Below are 22,275 nucleotides of genomic sequence, written 5' to 3'. Positions count from 1 at the left end.
TGAACACTTCTGTTTAACATTTTTATATAATGCATGTAACTGAGAAAAATATGTTTATTGTAAATAAAGTTATAACTATTCAACATGTCTCTGATTTAATTTTATCCGGAAATATGTCTATTTTAAGTGCAAAGTACAACCCATCAATATACCTAGATGATGACGCTGAATATGTGGTTGATTTATCAGATTTTGAAACCTTCAACATAATTGTAAATATCAATGAAACAAACAACAAATTTACGTATGGTAATAGGATAATAACAATTCCAATTGCATCTATGAAATTATCGATATAAATGAACCACTTTTAGTTTTTACGCTATATATTTTGCAGTGTATTGTTGATAGTATTATTGTACTTCGGTAGTTTGATAATTTTTATTAAAAATTATATGTAGTAAATATCTGCGCGCGTGTTAAACCGCAAGTCTCTAGCCACGAGTCATGTGCAAACGATCCCACCACGACTTATGCTAAGAAAAGTGGGAATCGAGATGCCAAAACTTCGTTACCACCGAAGTCACTCCAGGATCCAGCCAAGCGTGTAATAACTATTTTCCACTACTTATTTTCCGTTTCATACCGTAGTACAAGTCCCAAAAAATTTGTACACTTTTAAGTGTGGAATTACTGCGGGCCCGAGAAGAATATTTTTGGAAACTCGCAAACAAATTCCACAGTATCTTCTCAACCCACACGAAAGTGCACCTGGGAGATTCGGCGTGATAAACCCAATTTTCAAGGAGCCTTCGTGTTTACTCCAGTGTTGCCAGATGTGCTCCACATCAGGATTTTATGCTGGGTAATAGGGAATATTGTCAACGCGGGAAGTCACTCTGGACTTGCGTGTGCCAAGCGTCGGGCGCGCTATTGTTAATTTCTTTTAAAGCGCAGATGTTGAGTTCTTCCTCCACTGAGGAAGGTTTGAGGAGTTTCGGCGTCTGGTGAGTAATAATTTGCCCGATTTTGACTCTGATCAAACCGTTTTCTTGTGTTAAAAGAAAAATTTTCTTTAGCTTTTTGTTAGGCGCTAGAAAATTTTGTAGGAAATTTACAAACTGATGGTTTTTTATATAGCTTCTCCTTTTACTAGGTCAACTTTTAAAGGATTTTGTTTAAATTTTTTGATATTATTTTCAAAGTATGAAACTAATAGATGGTTTCGGTAAAAAATATGTTTTTAAACGGCGAATAAAATATGTATATAACTAGCTAGAAATAACATATAAGTGATAACAACTATATAAATGAGTATAAAAAGGTATATTTTAACTACAGTGTTTTTAAATGAAGTAGCAAAAATTGCACCAGTGAATGTAGAGCCAAAAATAAGAGGATTGAAGTAAAAATACATTATATGAAAGTTACACCCCTGAGGCGATATACCCTCTTAAAGGAGGGGATTGAAATTCACATCTTAATTTTTTTCTTTAACAGGAGGAATGCTAGAGACACGAAGCTTGGTATGAGCATCCTACTAATAAAGAGACAACTTTTACCGATAGTTTTCTAGTAAAAAAATTAGATGCGTCATCGTTCACTAAAGGGGTAATTGCGAAAATTTGTAAAAATAAAGTAGGCGGATGTCATAACAAATAAATTGTTATTTATCATATTAATAAATTGACACTTTCTGTCAACCAATAATTAGTACCAAATGATTAATTTATTGTCAGAATAATTATGGCAAACAATATTTATACCAATGGCGAATATGTCGACATGCTGCAAGTGTTTTTCGAATCCAGAAAAAATAGTAACGCTGCAGTAAGATTATACCACCAAAGATATCCAAACCGACCGATTCCTCATAGATAAACATTGGCCTCGGTGGAAAGAAAGCTTCGCAAATCTTGTAAAATTCAACCCAATCGTGAGAGTGCCGGAAGAAGGCGTAATGACAGAACTGTTAAAACTGAGTAAGCTATAATGGAACATCTAGAACAAGACTGTGGTACAAGCAGAACACAGGTGTCCAGGCAACTGCAAGTTTCTCACAGTCTCGTGTGGAATGTAGTAACTAAAATATAATAGGTATTACTGAAAAGGAACATAAATTCTGATATAAATTAATTACTAAATAAACTTAACTGAATATTCTAACTAAAAAAAATCACACATCAAAACTAAAATTCTACCTTATGAAAAAATTACAAACTACTTCTAATAATCCTCAGTATCAAAATTGTTAATATGTCTTTCTGTAGAGCAACGTGGACAAGAATTAACTTTCTTAAAGACTGCCTCTTGATCATCTGCTATTCTAGCAATATTTGCATTAATGTCCTTTAAAACCACCATATTTTCTTGAAGCATTCGTAACAAGGTCATTTCATCTCCCTTTCTGTTGGTTCTATTTCCAACGTTTCTTGCTTTGGTTTTACTCTGAAGCTTATTTATTGTATCCAATTTTCGATTTTTATTCTCATTACCATCAAAAGGAACATCACTTTGTTCAGAAGGAACATGATTTTCTTCATTTGCCAACGACATGATAGCTGATGTAGAGAGCGTGGGAGAAATGAATGTACTGGGAATTTTTTGCCTTTTTATATAAAAACAAGTTCAGGACATTTTATTGATTGACTTTGGAGATTTTTTTCAAAGATTAAAGGATGATCTTGAGCTGATTAATTGTTTTGGTCACGAACAGCATCATTTCCCTAAAAATTGTATTTATATGGGTATATTCAAATTAAATCAATATGAAAAAAAATATGTAAATAGGCCGATAGTTATTAAAATATTTACAAAACCTAATTCAGATGTGGCATCCTCTTCTACTACAGTGCACCCAATTATCCCCATCAGTTTTTCCTCAATATGCGATAAAGGTGGTAGAGGCCCTCCTCCACCTGTTCTATGTATATTAAGCTTCAGATTTTGTGCCTTTACTTTCACCTTACTTTTCCACTTGCTGAAAGCCTACAAATACAATTTACAGAGGTAGAAATCAGAGAGTATGTGTAGGTAATAGCTGTAAAACTCACTTCTATCCATTTGTCGGTCGTTTTTGAGCCATAACCCATACTATTTAGTTGGGTTGCTACTTGCTCCCACAAACTTTTATAATTTTGCTGGGCATCCAGCCCAACAAACGATTTGGTTACCATCTCGGGGTGCTCTAATAAAAAGTTGATAAGAGCTTCCCATTGGTTTGGGTTAGTTTTTGTGGCCCGCGCCGACATGCTTATATAAACTAATAAAATTAACATAATTTATTTCAAAATATAAAAATTAATTTCTAACCCGATATTCCACTTTATTATTCTGAAAATATTCTTAATAAATAAAATTACACCTCAACAATATAACATAACCTCTTTTCATTTTTCATCGAAGGGAGATAAAAAAAATTAAGTGTGGAATAGAATGAGACAGAATGATATGTCCCTTGGATAGAAAGACCTCTCAAGCTGTCGTTATAAATCTCTTCTCTATCGCTGTTTCTATCATATTCGGGTAGCTGCGAAAACGACCGAACGTATTTACAGAGTACGAAATAGCGAAGCGAAGGGAATCTCTATCGCTATTTCGTTACAGAGTGCCACTACAGGTGTCATATCGCCTTGTGATGACGCGGTGGACAGGCTCTGGGAAGGGGAACGTATGGCTGTTTTCAACATAGTTCAATCTCTTCCCCTGTAACAACAATATTTAATTAATTTTAATTAGTCACATTATTCTATTTTAGGCTTCAGCAACATAAAAGAGAGTTAGAATTAAACATATTTTTTGCTTTTTTAAATTAGTAAAATGATAATGTTTATACATTTGCCCCCTGCGAAGCGTGCCACTAGTATGAGTTTCCTGAGAGGCTTGGATCTTCCGTGGATCGGATCTCTTGATTGAAGAAAAGATTGTGGATTCCTGACAATCTCCTTTAGCCCAAGATATGTAGGGAATTAGATATATATATATATATTATTTTTCTTTAATAAAAAAATACATGCATTAATTTTTAAAATCAAAGAAAACTTACCTTTCATCCTTTGTACAAGAGAACATATCTATAATAACTTCGTTCTGTTACTGCGCTTGAGGGGGCGTTAATTGAACGTTCTGATGTACGTTCTGTCTGCCATCAGTTCCTCTCGGACAGCATCACTTAAACGTTAACCGTTCATCATTATAATTTTTGTAATGTGATGATGTGTTATTTTCTTTAAAATCGTAAACTCGTCAAAAATTATAATTTATCACAGGCACAGTTGGAAGACGTATCAGACAGGGTTTCAGATTACTAGAATCGGCGGCTGATCAGGGTGCAAAAGCATGCCCTGTAAAATAAAGCTTCCTTGGTATGATATATTTATTAAAAATACGCGACATATATTTTCTACAAAATCGCCTTCAAATAGCTATGAAAAATGCCGCCTTCAAAAAATTTCATAAATTTTTGCTGCTTGACTTTAGAGCGGTGTTGACTTTAGAGCGGTGTGCTGCAGCGAAGATATTTTAACTAGTAATAAAGAAATTTTATCTTACTCAAAATTATTTACTTTGTGCTGAATGAAAGAAATACAAACCAAACATCTTAGTAGCAAGTAGATCAAATTACCTTAATCAGCAAAGTTATATTTTAATACAAAATCTGATCCACATAGTACTGAGGAATATAAAATGCTTATTTTCATTACAAATTCATTAGTTTTTATTCGCCTGTCTGATAGTATTCTGCTCTTATTACGCATTTTTTTTACTTGAGCAGTGTTGTGCTTCTGTGTTTTCTGTGTTTGCTAAAATGGAAAATTCTACAACTATTTCTTCTCATAGTTCTAGTTCTTGTGAAAATTGCTGCGTAAGCTATTAAAAACTAAAGAGGAAATAATAAATCACATAATATTAAAACGGAATATTAGTTTATTGAAAAGGGCAATTAATAATAAAATTCATAACCACAAAGAAATTGAAAACCCTTTTGGATTAGAAGGAAACCTAGCTCTTTTAACTAGCTACGCTAGGCGCTAGCTCGGGTGCAAAAGTAGGAGGCAGTGTAATTGATAACGCTACTAAGAAATATAATCGAAATTTAGTGTGGAACTCTGTCCATTCATGTTTCGGTGGAAAACTACTGGAGTTACTGCTAATTTAAGTATTAAGGATCCATTGTGTTTCTTAAAAAAGGCTTTCGGAAAATTTTTAACTCAAGATTAAATTAGTTGTTAATAATAAATCAATGCTTAAAGTAAATGTAGTTTTAGTTTGCGATTTCATTAAACTTCAATCGAGATGAAAACATTTCCTACAAAAAATCGCATTATTGATGTGAACACTAATTTAGTGTTATAGAGAAAATATAAATCATGCCTTATTAAATAAATTGGGAGATTTTAGTGAAAAAGACTCTGGGTGAATACTTCTAGCAATTCTACATTTGAAAATAAATATTAATAACACACACAGTCACACACATAAAAATGTTTTTTTGAAGGTCAGATTATGTCTACTATATGTTTTCGAGGTCGCCGAATCCGAATCCGTAATCCATTTAATCTCATCACGTCAGGTTTTACCGATAACCCCAAATCATCTCATAACTCAAGCTGTCAATTCCTATTACACAGAACGGTCCTGTAAAGGGAGCCGTGCAACCACAATAACCTCATAATCCTATACATTCAACCTCAAACTTCCTAATGCTATAACCGTATAATCCCATAACCCCATAACCGATAACTCCAATAATAATTGTCGATCATATATTTGAAAATGTAAAGCCAATAGAAACCTTGGCAGCTAGTCAACAAGTAAATTATGAAGCAGCAACACATTTGTAAAAAACGTTTACTATGAATCAGATTAAAATTCGTGATCATTGTCCGCTTAATCAAAATACAGGGGAGCCGCTCATCACGATTGCAGTCTTATGAAAATTTTTGCAAAATACCTGTAGTATTTTACAACTTGAGTGCATATTATACAAATTTTACAGGAACTATTCAACTCTTACCAGTTAATAAAGAAAAATTTATTTTTATCTTTGTATTTGGAAAACCCAGAAAGGTTTATTACTAAGAGTCACTGCCAAAACGATAAAGAATTTAATTTATTAACACGGAAAGGAATTTTCCCATTTGATTATGTTGATTCATGGGAAAAACATTCTGAAATAAGTTTACTTTCGTAAATAAACTTCTATAGTCAATTTGGAATACATTTTAATATAAAAACTTTAGGTGAATATTCAGATTTATATTTACAAATTGATGTTCCTCTTGCAGATATATTTAAAAATTTTCGTGAAACATGTTTCACATGGTTCATCAACATATGAGTTGGATCCTGGAGTGAGGTGCAATTGAAACTTTTAACAGATATTGAAAAAGTTATATTTATTGAAAGAGACATTCGTGGCGGAATATCTTAGTGTTCTAATAGATTTGCGAGTCTGAATATTTACCATACGGAGAATTTATATTTCTAGAAGGAAACGACATTGAAATGGAAAATTTGGATAAAAAAGTATTCCCGATGACGCCGATATTGGTTATATTTTCGATTGGGACTTAGGGTATTCCTCTTACCTACATCAAATTCATAATGATTTGCCGCTAGTTTCAGAACACATGATTCCACCAATTAAATCATCAAATACAAAATTGAAAAAATTGTTACTGACGTATCAAAAAGAAATTGTATTGTTCATTACAGAAATTTGAAAATGACGTGAGACATGGATTGAAATTAAAAAAGATCAATAGAGTTCTTCGATTTAAACAAACGTTTTGGTTAAAGAAATATATTGATTTAAATCAGAGGTCCCCAAACTTTTTTTGTCTCGTAGACCACATGTCAATTTTTTCTATTTTGGGTAAACCCCCACCTTTCTAATTTTGAATCGTTACAAATTCATCAACTTGTGTGTTTTGACTGACACATTGCAAGTTTTTACAAGTTAGCATAATTTTATGAAATATACTTAATATGTAATTGACTGTAGTAAATAAAATAATTGTTTACTATGAAATGTATAATAATTCTTAAACAGTTAATATATACAAAATAATAACTTAAATTTCAATAACAAAAGTATAACAATAATTTTTGTCAGCTGAAGATCTCCAAGAACGTAAACTTCTTACAGAACATTTGACATATGCAAGGAAAAAGAATATTCCGGCAAAAATCAAAAACTTTAAATTAATTGTCAATGGGGAAGCATACTCTTATGAAGATTTAAAAAAAACTCCTTTAGAAGAGACTGACGCAAATAATGAGATAGATATAAGTACCCTTTCACCCCCACTTCAAAGGAAAAACTCAAGTGTACCCTCAACTCCTATTACCACTGGTTTTTTCAGACATACTTTGTAGTGGCAACAAAGAAATAAAACAAAAAAACGCGACAAGACATACCCAAAATTCCAAAAATGCTCCCCTACCGATAGCTGAAGTTGTCAGTCGTCCAACAAAAAAAGTTCATCAGGTGATACAATTCGATCCTCAGAAAGGATTGCTAAGTCCGATAAGAAACATTAATAGTTCCATGTGTTTGTTAGTAGTAAGTAGAGGTTCATATATGTATAATGTGTTTGTCTCCACCCATCAGAAGAAATACTCAGGGTTCCAATTAATGTCGTTGATGTAGGCATAAATAGTATTGTATACTGTTAATTCTGATGTGCAAAATTGTGTATAATTAATTATATCTCTCCTTTTGTTTTCTTAAATACTTCTTTTGGTTTTATATTAGGATCATGGATCCTTATATTAGAGATTTTAATACTAATGAAATTGACACCATAACTTTAGACTCATTATCTGAGTGTAACGAAGTTCTTAAGATCAATAGAGGAAATATAAATTTTAAAGTGCTTCATAATAACATAAGAAGTATAAACAAAAATATTAATGAATTTCGCTGTTACTTAGAACAACTCACGGAAATTCCTGAATGTATTATTCTAACAGAAACTAGACAATTGGAGGATATACACTTGTTTAATATACCAGGTTACAGTATTGTATATAACTACGGAACAATTAATCAAAATGATGGTACTATAATATACTTGAAATATAGTATTGAATTTTTACATAAGTTGATTCCTCTTGCCAATGGAAATAAATTGATTCTAGCCGAGATTCAGTTTCAGCAAAAAAATATTAGTATTTTGGCTGAGTATAGATCACCTTCTACTGAGCCTTTGGAGTTTGTGCGAGGTCTGAAACAATACTTTTCAAATAGCAATTTAGATAAGGCTGACTATTTTCTGTTTGTGGGTGATATGAACATTAACATACTCGAAAATGAACAAAGTGAACATGTAGGGGAATATCTGAATAATCTGTGTGAATTTAATTTTGTTTCTGCAGTAAATGATTTTACGAGAGTGACAGAAAATAGTCGGTCTTGCTTAGACCATGTTTTTATTAGAACTAAATGCGATTATGAATACTTATTACCTTTTGTGATAAAAACAAAACTAACTGATCATTATACGGTACTTGTTCAAATTATTTTTTAAACTAGTAAGATTTCCAAAAAAGATATAAAAATAAATAGAAGAGTTAACTATAAAAAACTTAGCGAAGGCATGACCCAAATTAGTTATAATGAAATTTATCAAGCTAACAGTATTGAATCGGGTTTTGAGAAACTTCTATATATTTTTACAAAAGAGATACAAAAATCCACTTACACTATAAGGAAATCAGAAAGGAAACGCAAAAGTTGGATTACGCAGGGTGTTATTAATTCAATCAACGAAAGGGATAAAATGTATAACCAGTTATTGGAAAGATTTGACATTAATTTAAAAAATCGATACCTATTTTATAGAAATCGTTTAAATAATGTAATTAAATCTGCTAAGATGAACTATTATAAAAATAGAATTGCGCAAATTTTAAATAACAATAAAGCGATGTGGGAAACTGTGAAGGAATTAACTTTGTCTCGGAAAATATCAAGGGATATTTAATGCGTTAATCACAATGAAGAAACTATAAAAGACAAACAAATTATGGCTGACGTATTTAATAACCATTATGTTACTGTGGGTCAAAAATTGGCAGGTAAAATTAATAATCAGCCAGAAGTCAATCCAACATCAAATTATTTTAATCATTTTGAATCCATATTTCTTAACCCAACAACATTAACTGAAATAAATAATATAATACAATCACTCAAAAGTAACAAGTCACCTGGTGAAGATGGAATTACAGGGGAATTATTAAAATGCATGGGTCCATTTCTGGCCGAACCTTTAATGTTCTTAATCAATAAATGCTTTGAAGAAGGATACTTTCCTAATGCATTGAAAACTTCTATGGTAATATCAGTATTTAAATCTGGCGATCGTGCTGATGTTGTTAACTACTGACCTATATCGTTAATTACAACTCTATATAAGGTCTTTGAAAAGATAATAAAAGAAAGGTTATGTACCTACCTTGAGAGACATCAGGTATTATCACCAAGACAGTATGGTTTTAGAGCTGGGGTGTCTACGCAAGATGCTATTCTTCATCTTACTTCCAATATATATTCGGCTATGGACGAAAACAAAAAATTCCTCAGTGTATTTATAGACTTGTCAAAAGCGTTTGACACTGTAAGTCATGATCTGTTGTTAAACTGTCTGGAAAGAGTGGGTGCTAGAGGGGTGTCATTAAACTTTTTCAGGAGTTACCTCACTCATCGTTATCAGTTTGTGACAATAAATAATTATCGACGCGAATTAAAACGGATCACGTATGGAGTTCCTCAGGGCTCTGTATTAGGTCCTATACTGTTTAACTTATATATAAATGATTTATTCTGTCTGCCCACTATGGGAGATATTATAGCATACGCAGACGATACATGTATTTTCTACAGTGACGATGACTGGGAAACTGTCACAAGAAAAGCTGAAAAAGATCTAGCAATAATATTTAAATGGTTTAAATCAATGTTACTTACAGTAAATTATGATAAAACGCGAGTTTTACATAATTATGTTGATGTTCGTTCCTCACCCACTGTTCAGTTTCTGGCTATTTTAGAGGATATCGTAATCAATTCGGTCAGAGAATTTAAGTATCTCGGTGTCATACTAGACAATCACCTAAAATGGGATAAGCACATAAAATATTTTTCTAATAATGTAAGATTCTTATTTCATAAGTTTAAAGTGTTAAGGGATATACTTGACCATGATTCTCTAATAATTATTTATAACTCATTGGTTTAATCGCACATAATTTATGGAATTGTAGCTTGGGGAAATGTAAGTAAGAGTATATTGCGTAATTTAGAAATAGTACAAAAGACAATTATTAAATTCATGTTTAAAAAAATATCTACTTACCCTTCGGATGATCTTTTTATTGAAGCGTGTTTGATGGACCTACGGCAACTATTCTTCTATTTCCTAACTATACATCAACACAAAAATAAAAGTCAATTAATAGTCAGCGAACATAAATATGAAACAAGAAACAAAGGTAAAATGTTTGTAACTCAAAGAAAAGATAAAAGCATAGGACAAAAAAGTCATACCTACCTTGGTCCGAGGTTATATGCCTTATTGCCAGATAAAATACGGTCCATGAGATTTACACTTACTTTCAAAAACGCGCTAAAAAACTTTATTTTCTCTGTTGTTAAAAAGGATATCCATGATGCTGTGGAACTTAAATCAATTAATTGTTCAGTATTTGCTTAATATGTTCGTGTTCTTATGTATATTACATGTTATGGTGTAAATTGTATCTGTATATAATCTTGTTGTTATTATGTTCAAATTAATCGTATTTGTTCGTTAGGTTTTATGTCTCTTTTTTACCTTCCCCACGCACAGGCTATGCCTATAGTGGGTGTACTACGTCTATTCTAATTATCTGTAATATTCTTATTGTTATTGGTATTACTGATCTTACTGATCTTGCAATTTTATAAGTAACACGCAATAGGTTGATTGAACTCAAAAGGATATTCTAATAATTAGCATAAATTAAAATTCAAAGCAATTAAGTTATTGGTTTGACCCGTTGCGTCGATAGAAAATGATCTCATCATCGGTCTCGAATTTATCCATGATTAAAGCATGGAGTCATAAAATTCCCTAAATCTAGCTCCAAATCTTCATCATATGTCATACATTTATTTTTAAAATTTTTACTTCATATGTAATTTATGTCTATTATAAGAAAGTATTATGTAAGTACACAGCATCTGTGTTATGTGAATTATTTTATTTATGGAAAGCCAAAATTGCTTAAAGGTGAGTTTCCTCACTGAGGCCCGCGGCTGCCGCACAGCGTCTGACGCAAGCGGCTGACGCCAGTATACCCCATTTCATATGAAGCGTTACTCGCGAGTGATCCGTCTTCAAAATAATAACATTTTTTAGGTTAAAATGTGCGAAAACAAAAAGAAATTATTATTGGATTTGCTATTAGAAGAAATTGAGTACGAAGAAATTTTACTGCTAAGCATGTACAAAAAATTGCACTGGTTCATCCTTTATTTAAAAGTAGAACTGACGAAGACTTTTTTCAGACTTTCCGCCAATGTGTCATCTTCCTTTGTAGTAAATAAAACTTTAGATATTGTACAAGCACGAGTCGCACAACCTGCGGTTGTCGCTTGACTACCTCGGGAAGGAGTAGTGCCGCAGCATTTGTAGCCGCCAGCGTTTGACGCTCGAAAAGCAAAAGGACAAATTAATTGACATATGAGCAATACTAGGCGCCAGCCGCCCCGAACGAAACACACCCTAAATTGGAAGCGATTTTTTAAATAATTCAACCACTTTGGAGGATTCCGTAGTTTATAAACTAACTACTAGTGAACATTTTTAGACACAGTCATAGTTTTCAACATCTATATTATAGATATTTTTCAAAAACATGGTAATTTTTTGTTTAAAATACTTGTAAAGAACGTCAAAGTCAATATTTGTCTTCGCTCTTAGAGTTGTTATAAATTTTACTTATTATTGATAGACCTAAACATGGTACTAAAAGTGTTAGAAGTTTTGTTACTTTTAGAGAAGATGTTCCATATCTCAATACATAAATTTAGGTAGACTTAACTCTTAGACTAAAAAACAAACAAAAGTAAGTTAGTAAGATTTATTTATACCTAGGTCACAGGACTGTGATACTGGAGTGTCCGGAAAATATTTCTTTTAATCTTCTCCGAAGAGAAATCTCGAGAAATTTATGAATGTGTTTACCAACGTTTTATGGATTGGTGCAAAGAAAAAAAGTTGTATTCAGAAGATGTATTGATGGGGTAATTCTCAAACTTAGCAAATAAAATGAAGTTGTCAATGCTTTGGTCACAATATTCAATGTTGCGATCAACGTTGGATGATGTAAGAAAATATTCAAAGTTACGTTCTACGAGATAAAATGAGGGATATGTACTCAAAAAATCACGAGTAAATGCGAAGTTACGTTCTACGAGATAAAATGAGGGATATGTACTCAAAAAATCACGAGTAAATGCGATTTTACATACAAAGGAGTAAGTAAATAGGTAAGGTTGTAACGATCATCACATTTCGTAAAGTTCTTTCTTTAATTTATTTTCAATTGTATCGCGAAACGAGATTGTTTTGAGTTACCCTGTATACGAAAAGTTTAGTTTAAGGATTCAGTATTTTAATTTAAATTGAAGACATCAACAGTAGGCAACCAAATTAATATTTTGTAGACGATTTTTGTATTTACTTATCATTTTAATTTATCAGCTCCGATAAGAATTTATAAGAAAAAGGTAAAAGAACTGAACGGAAAAAAAATGCTACACGAATAATAAATATTTACAACTATCATAATATTATAATTAAGTTTTCAAAAGATTTTCACTGAGTATTATTGAAAAATTCAAACCATATCTCTGTTCACAAAGCGACACATCGGCCACTCCGATTTGAATAGCTGTCAATTTCGATTTTATAATTTTGTAGCGATTAGACCGTTTTAAGTTGCGGAACTTTTACAATAATTCTAAATACGGTTAAGGTTTATGTAGGTACACTTTTGAATGCAGTTGTTGTCGTAATTTGGCTAAATGAGTTCCCGCTAGTTTTTTTGGTTTCTATTTAGGAGGGAAACGATGTTCGAGAAGCATTTCTTGGGTGGGTGCTCAGCAACTCGTAGTCGAGGAAACTTATGTATCATTTTTCTAAATTATAGTAATGCGTGTGTGTGCCATAGACTGCGATATTAGTAGAAAGGTGACTGTGACTGTGTCTCTGTTTTGTGGTGATAGTTTTCTGCCGTCTATCTTGAAGACACAATCTCAGCTTTAGCTGGATCTAAGTAATCTTCCTGCATGAGTTATATAACACCCATATTAATAATTTTCACATAAATCCAAGCTGCTTTTCCTCTTGGACCACTCTGGAAGCCGTCCTCCATCCGAGTAAGTACCAGGTTCCTCTGTTTTGTTGTTCTTTTAACTTAAACTTCGTATTTTCTCCCTTTTACAGGGCTTCTAATTGAAGGCCCCAAAGGATTTAGTAGACTTTAATTTTTGCTGTGGCCGTGTTAAAGAGATTACTGCCATCCTCTGCATGGTTGTGGCTGGTTTTCGTGGTGACATAATCAACAAGACTCCCGTTAGTCTTCATCGCCTGTTGCTGGGTCTTGTGGTGATGTAACCAACTGCATCGCAGAAAAGTAGCTGTATAGTGGCCGTCTTGAAGTTATCTACATCCTGCTGTTATCAGATAAGCTACATATTGCCTATTATTCTTAACTATTAATAATAATATCTTTTGCTAACCCAAGCTATAATATACAGGGTTAACTTTAAATTTTAAGCCACTGTGCGTCATTTTACGCACTGTTCTATAGTACACTGTACTTAACAATATTCAGCCAAATTTAGTAATAAGGATTTTGTTTGTCGCTTACATCTATATATCTTTTTTTTTCTTCTTATTATAAAATTTCGGAAAAATTCCGAGTAACTTAATTATATTACATTAGTTATAATTATAAGATTTTACTAGTAAAAATTGTCCACCCAACGTGATCACGTGCGGTTTACATTACGTATTTTATATTCATGTCATTTATTTTGTTTTTGATATGATGTAAATATACATCTTTTCTTTTATACAGGGTAGGAAAGTACCGATGGCCTATCTGAAGTTACGTGAGAGCGATAAAGTAAGCCATAAAAATCAATGTGATAGACAAGGATGGGTATAGTGAAGGCGTCTAATAGTCACCGCCCATTTCGCCCTTCCACAAATAAGAAGTGGATCTTATTTGTGGAAGGGCGAAACGGGCGGTGACTATGAGACGCCTTCATTATAGCCATCCTTCTCTATCGCATGGATTTCTATGGCTTACTTTATCGCTCTCACGTAACTTCAGATGGACCGTCGATACTTTCCTACCCTGTATACTTGTCTAGTACATTAAACTCACGTCACGGTTCCATTATTCTACCTTACCGTTTTACATAATTTGGTACATATATATATTTTTTTTACTATTCCTTAGAGTTAGTAACCGAATTCTAAGCCACGTTTAACCCTAGGGTAAACGGTTACTGCCGCCCTCAACTTAATTAACTGGTCCAAACGTTACCACACGACCAGCTCCGGCTGTAGTTAGCCTACGGGTTAATATTGCTCCTTTACCACCAAGGACCAATCACCATCAAGGAAGGGCACAGGTAGGTTCCCGGCCCTCACCAGGAAAAAAGGTAGGTAGCAAGGTAAATACAAAAGAGCAAGTTGATTGCTTTTTGAATAGTGCACCTGATAATTTATATTTTATGATGAAGGTAAATGCTATAAAAATAAAAGAACAAAATTTTTAAAAAACATTTTTATAGATCGCCCTAATGGTGGAAGTTGCAGGCGCATGCCGTTCTGATGAATTAGTTAATTTAACAATTGATAATGTTAAGATGTGAAATCCGCCTTAATTATAAAAATTCTCAATATCAAAACCAAGACACCACGTTCTTTTACTGTGCTGGGAGACAATTACTTAAGTTTTTATCGAAAATATGTTGTACGCCCACCCAGATTGGTAGAACGTCGATTATTTCTCAGATATGTTAGTGGAAGGTATCATCGAATGGTGGTGGGTATTCATAAAATCAGTGCCATCTCCCAAGAAGTGGCAAACATTTTTAAGCTGGACAACTGGAAAGAGTGGACATGCATTACGATGAACGTCTGCTACCCTTTTAGTTGACGGCGGTGGTGACCTCACTTGTCTTAAAAGACACGGAGGATGGATATCAAGCACTGTGGCGGAAGGCCACATTGAAGACTCACTTTGAATAAAGAAAATATTGCGAAAAGTATACTGAAAGTTGCTAGTGATAATGATAAACCAAGCACCGTTGTGATTTCCCAACATCTGAAAATAATGTAACTATTAATGAAAACGTGTTGGACTGCTTTGAGAATTGCTCCAAGAATGGGGGTATATTTGTTCAAAACTATGTAGGTATTTAATATCAATGTATTACTGTAAATATTGTTGAATAAACTTGATTAACACTAATTACTACGTACACAAAATCTAAGGATTTAAAGTGTCAACTTGTAGATAAATTTATTTAAATATGTTCTAGGTCTTATTTTTAATAATTCCTGCAACATAATTTTTTTTTGTTTAGATCTCTTATCCCTATACTATCTCTATACTAAACTATTGCCAGAATAGATTTTTTCTGATTTACTTGACATACATTAACATTCTTCCTTAACATATCTATATCTCATTATTTTCTTTAATTAGATCTAATATTGTTCTTAAATTTTTTCCTAATAACAAATGCTGAATAATTAGTTATAACATGTTTGATGTTACAACATTTTATTTAATTATATATAGTATTTTATTTAATATAATTTGCAAATTTATTTTACCTTGAACATTGCAAGGTTTAATAGCATTTTTTAAATATTTAACTGTAATTTTGGAAGCACCAGTTTTGCTGAAGAAAAAGGAGGTATGCTCGAATTTAATATCGTTTTTACGTAAATATTGGAGTCATTCTAAAACTAAATATTTACTTAGCCCAAATCTAGCAAAAGTAGTACCTACTTAAATTATTTATGACTCTTTCAGAAATAATATTACTTGTTACAAACTCTGCAACCCATTTATCATAAGCATCTGGAATGACTAAGATATACATATTTGCCGAATAATAGACATAAATATATCAAGGTGTAATCTTTCCAACAATGATTTGGAAAACGCAACGTTATTAATGAAGCGTTACAAATCTTAACTAAATTTCCAATGTATTGATTTGTTTGAAGTACGACCTAACAACGCTTTCTATTTTCACGGCCCCCTTTTGAATGTGTAATTCATTTAGATATTGTCTGAGACTCAGAGGTATTACTACTCTATATCCACACATTATATAATTTTCAAGGCTTAATTTATGCTTAAAATGAAAATTCAGTTTAGCATTACTCAAATCTCTCTTAGGCCAACCATTTTTAATAGACACTTTTACTTCTTGAAGTAACGGATCATTTTCTGTTTCTCTGTGTCTAAATTATCAGTAACAAAATTTAAGTACATACGAATGAATAAATTTACAATTAAAAAATCACTTTCCAGCAATCTAGATATAAAATCTGCTTTATCTTGTGATTTTGTAAGTTTAATATTATAATTATAACTGATGGCATTAATGTCCGTTTCTATAACCGATTTACAGTCATTTGTGAAATACTCTCATTTTTACCAAATACTAGCGAACCCGACAGACGTTGTCGTGTACACACGTCTTTAATTCGAAAATTTCAAACTTTTTTGAATAAGCTGTAACAATCTGGACCGTTTTGATGAAAATATTTATTAGCACGACGTAGGTTTTCTTACGTTCGGAAACGGGATGATATATAAAAAAATCGACCTAATCGACCCCATAGACGTCTTTGGCAAACCACGGAGGAATTTCATTTGACGGTCTCGACCCGACCCCACGAAAATGGGGTTGGGTCAAATGCAAAAAAAATCAATGGATTTTCACCAAAATCGACGTGGATCACACACGCGACGAAGCGCAAGTCCGTAGCAACTACGGTTCGGTCGGAAATCGCTATAAAGTGTTTGCGCATGCGCAGAATTTTTTTTTCACAGAATCCGCCCGCCCCGTTGTATCCGACAACGCCCCGTGCGCATCCGTAGCACATACCGCCGAAGCGCACGGCGACTTTTACGTCCTGCGCAGCGTCGTAACCGATCCACCTATAGAGGTAAATCGAACCGTCGTCCTGTCCGGAATACAGCGGTGCGTCGAACGTCGCCCCACCTATAGCCGTTCGCATTTCGACGCATAACTCGGAAACGCGAAGGCGCACAGAATTCCGCGCGGTCGAGCAAGGAGGGGCACAGACCCTCTACCGAAGGAACCCCCACGCGCAGCCCTAGGTCGTACCACAACCTACCGCGCAGAGATTCCGACCGATTCCGGTATCATGAGCCCCACTTTTTATGGCAGTTCCGAGCCCGCCTCGGTGCCGCGCATACGGCCTTATGTCGTTTTTCTCCCTCAGTCGTGCAAAACGTACGACTTGCACCGTAGCAAATTTATGCGCAGGCGCATAAAAACCAGTCCAGGTGAGCACGGACGCTTTATGTCCCTCTACACCCTCGACCCTTCTGCGCATAATTTCGCCTTCCTGCAACTCTACACGCAGCTCGACCGGGTTAACCTTGAGGATTTCGAGGTCGGACCATAGGAGCTCTCCGATAGCCCCATCTTTTGCGCGTACGACGCGACGGCGTAAACCGCGCCTCTCTACGACGTCCCGTTCCCAAGCTGGAAACCGGGTCATACCCGAAAACACGGGATTCCGCCCCGCCGCCACCAGAAGCGGTAGGAGGCTCGCGACAGTCGGGCCGTACGTAAATCGACCCCCTGACTCCGATTCCGGGGTCGTTTCGCCGCTACGCCGCCGTCCGATATTGGCCGCCCCCGCTACCGCCTAAACGCCGCCCCCAATTGGACCGAATTGTAAATCTGAACCATTCTCGAATCCACTTGAACACACACAAAAAATTTCATCAAAATCGGCCCAACCGTTTAGGAGGAGTTCAGTGACATACACACGCACAGAAGAATTATACCGTGCTTTCACCGTACAACGCTACATAGGGAATTAGCTTCGTTCGAGTTCGTAAATTCGGAAGGGTGGGGAGCGCTGGGTGCTGCAACCTGACTAATGTGAGATGTGATTACGTACGCCACAGCGCCGCATGGCTGCGCACACTGAGATCGACATCCCCACCGCTGAAGCCGCACGAGTTTGACCGACGCACCTCCTATGTAGTGTTTTCCCGTGAAAGCACGGTATATATAAAGATAATCAACAACATTTTACGGTAAATAAAGTAAACTCTTTTAAATGTAAGAATTGATTAAAACGCTTTATCCCAAAAATAATCGCTAATCCTTCTCTATCTATTCGACTATAACTTTTTTGTACTTTATACAATGTATGAAAACCATTGCTATTGGTCTTTTATTATTTGGGTACGTATGGGATAATATGCAACGAACTCTGTATGACGAAGTATCAACAAATAATTTGATTGGTAAAATTGTCTGTCTATGAAACTAAAATTTGTTTAACTTTATTAAAGATAAATTTGCCATTTTTATCAAAATTTCGCGTAACCAAGGGGGTTAATACTCTGTATAGATTTTAATAATGTCGAACTATTAGGAATAAATTTAATATAATAATTCATAAGTCTTAAAATTGTATAACGTTGGTGGGGTATGACTTTTATTGTTTATATTTTATTCTTGTTACAACTCTCTTTTATCTATTTTGTGACATAAGTATACAACTGAACATTAAAAAACTCACATTTTTATTTTACAATTGTTAATCCAAATTGTTGTAACGTTTCTAGAATCTGTTCAACTCTTGCTAAATGCTGTCTACCTGTAATCAATACATCATCAACGAAATAAATAATGAATTCAAGAGCAACCCATATGGCAACCGTTTATCCGTTTATATGTAAATAACTCCTTATGCGAACTAGTAGTGATGTATCTACAAAATTTCTCATCCAACATAATTTGTTGGTAAGCCTGAGAGAGATCGCGTTTGGTAAATTCCTGTCCTCGCTGCTGACTAATGCCCGTACCTACAGTCGGTACTCAATCTCAATCTTGAGAACGACTTACCCAAGTCATGCTCTGACCTCAAGTACAGCTTAAGTTTTATAATGGATACTTCGGCAAAACTCGGCGAAGTTTGGTTGTTTCAGTTCCACTTTAGTAACTTTAATTTTGATGTAGTACGTTGACCGATAAATATGGGAATTTTCTGTTTCTTAAGTTGGTCGATGACATTTGCCTTCAGTGACATTTCATCTGAAATTCGGCGGTCACACATATTCTGGTTTTCCCTCAGTATTTACAACATTGGGGTTATAAAAGCAATTAAAGCAATGAAATGAAATAATTCACAATATTACAGCTCAGCCCAGGGAGCCCTAACACCGCGGGTTTTCCTCTAGGCCTACCTCGAGAGGACCGAGATCGGGAGGCAAAAACAGTCAGTTCTTTCTTGTCGTCCCACGGTGAAACACCCTGCCTTGTTATTTTTACCTAACAACCCCCCCCCACAGTAATTGAGATGTCTTTTTTTACTTAAAATTATTGTAATGTAATCTCCGTTTAAGAAAAATGAGGGAAGCCATTGCACAACAGGCATAATTACATGAAATAAAAATGAAAATAAAGCACATTAAGCACATTCTACCACATCAAGAAAACAAAAAGCAAAAGAAGAGATAGCTTTTCTAAAATTGCAAATTTTTAAAAAAACAAAAAAATTTGTAAAAGATAAAATTTAAATTAGCATTTTATTATGCCTCATATTTATTATATTATTTATAATGCCTAATTAACACAATATTTTAAAATTAAATACTAAAAAATAGTCAACAAAAATAAATTTGTGTATCTTTACGAATTAATAATAGTTATAAACATAGAAACATTATAAGTACTAAATATAAAATCATATGAAAACTTTATTAAAATTGTACATTTTAATTTTAAAATGTTGGTTTATGAAGTCTGCACAAAACAATAAGCCAAGTTCATTATTTTCAATATAAATTTCGGATCGGATTTTAAGCATCGCGAATATACCTTTTCGGCATTTCTCTCCACAATCCAAATTGTCTTCACGATTCATAAATTACACTTAATGTGTGTTTGTAATTTCAAAAAATAATCCCAAATTTGTTACGTCAAACTTAACCGAGCATGCCTCAAGGTCATTTTCTGCCGAACTTGAGTATGAGGCGTTGCCAATATCACATGGAGTCGTGCTCACCGACGAAGTACGGACTATTATATCCAACTGCTTAAGTCGTGCTCAAGTCTGAGTTCAAATGATGTATCGACTATAAATACTGGCATTATGCCCGTACATAAATAAATCCTCTATATGCAGCAAATGATACTGATCGATTAATAAAACAGGATTTAAGGTTACCTTATAATTTCCACAGATGCGGATGGTACCATTTTTTTGTATACGGATACTATCGGTATACCTCATTCTGAATAATCAACTGGATCTAAAATTTTTGCTTCGTCTAACCTCTGAATCTCAGCCTCAACCTTTTTTCTTGTACCATATGGAATTGGTCTAGCCTTAAAGAAAATTGGTTTGGTATTTTTATCCAAGTGTAGCTGTACCCTCCAGTACCTAAATCAGAAGAAAAAACCATATTTTTTTACTAAATTATCAACTGTATCATGTATATTTTCTGATACTGTTACTAAACTGTACTGATCTAAATTATTTTGTACTTCTAAAGCCTGCTGAATATATAATCTGAATATATTAAAAATGTTACAAACAATTAAATAATACACATCTATTTTTTTATGTTCCCTTAAATTTTTAATTGATACTGTTATATAAGTAATCAACTGGAATGATAGTAGATGGCTTTGGCCGATTCCGGCTCCTCATCCTCATCCTCCGACGTCACAGGTTATTACGTTACGGGTAATGATGACAGGTGATTGATTGCAAATTATCATATGAGACGCTAATATATTTTTACGCAATGTATTATTTGCAGATTACTTGATAACAGATATATCAATTACTCGTGTCAGAGACAATTTAATATATTAGATCGTTAATGGTCTTTATTTATTTTGTTATATATTTATATAAAACGAAAGATGAAATCGTAAAACTTTATACTTTATGTATAACAAACTGGAACAATTGCTATAATTTTGATTGTTTAGAATGTAAATTAAGTGAGTTAACGAATTAAATGATCTTTATTTATTATAAATTATCTATTATTTATCTATTATAGTCATTCATATGCCCTATAAGCCATGAGAGTTGAAATCGTAAAATTTTATTATGTGCTGAGATTCCGGTCCACTTAAACTGAAATAATTAGTATAACTTTATTGCTTAGAGTATTCGGGAATATGTAAATTGAACGAATTATATTACATTGTATCATTTAATGAGATTTGTGAGAATTTAAAAATCCAAATTTCTTCTAATACTTTTTCTCACTTAATTGTTTTTAATCTGAAAGACAATTGAGTATTTTTATTTTTACATGTACATTTCATAATATGGATAAAGGCCTTAATTTATATAGTTCAGTACCTAGGACTTTGATAATTAAAGGAATATTTTTAAAGAAGAAAAAAGTAATTTTATAAATTTAATTTAAGGGCTAAAAGCTTTCTAAAATTTTATTGATCGTCAAATTGTAATAAATGCCTACTTTATAGTTTGAGTTTATTTTTCCAATCCGTAACATAAAAATGATAATGTGTGGAGAATAGTCAACTGTAGTCAACGTTATTTGGAGGGGATATATTCTTATATATACCCGAAAGTGTATTATTTTCCAATAGTCAGTTTAAAGTCAGTTTATATATGTGTGTATTTATTCTATAAACTAACATAGTTAGTGCGCATAGTGCAACAATTTATGTGAGTATTTCCATTATTAATTTATTTACATCAATTTGTCCATTTAAAAAATGTTTTGTCTTAAAATTGTTCATTTTAATTTTTTTTTATTCATTCATATTTTTTCATTAAATACGAAATGGACGATTTGGTTCAAGAAATCAATTCATCGATATCAAAATTTGAAAGATAAGTATGTTAATCTGAGTTGAAATCAATAAAAACTCGATTTGGTAAATCGGTACTTATTATACTTTTCGATGGAAAATGTATAGTTATAACTGCTTCTCCACAAAAAAAAACTCGAATTCACTGACAGATAAAGTAACAAAAAAAT

The 22,275-nt window shown here is 33.4% G+C and overlaps 1 protein-coding gene across 1 annotated transcript in view; it reads right to left on the bottom strand.

The window, feature by feature from the left end:
• LOC108914887 (sonic hedgehog protein-like) overlaps window positions 1-20,676 on the bottom strand; it is a 34,365-nt gene extending 13,689 nt beyond the window's left edge. Inside the window, exon 1 of the mRNA XM_018720802.2 lies at window positions 20,472-20,676. Within this exon, the coding sequence (XP_018576318.1) occupies window positions 20,472-20,537 (66 nt within the window). The 5' untranslated portion in view covers window positions 20,538-20,676. The remainder of the gene's footprint in view (window positions 1-20,471) is intronic.
• Window positions 20,677-22,275: the final 1,599 nt, after the last annotated feature.

Source organism: Anoplophora glabripennis, unplaced genomic scaffold (assembly GCF_000390285.2).
Source record: "Anoplophora glabripennis isolate ALB-LARVAE unplaced genomic scaffold, Agla_2.0 scaffold1342, whole genome shotgun sequence".
NCBI lineage: Eukaryota > Metazoa > Arthropoda > Insecta > Coleoptera > Cerambycidae > Anoplophora > Anoplophora glabripennis.
This window is presented reverse-complemented; position numbering and strand designations above follow the sequence as displayed.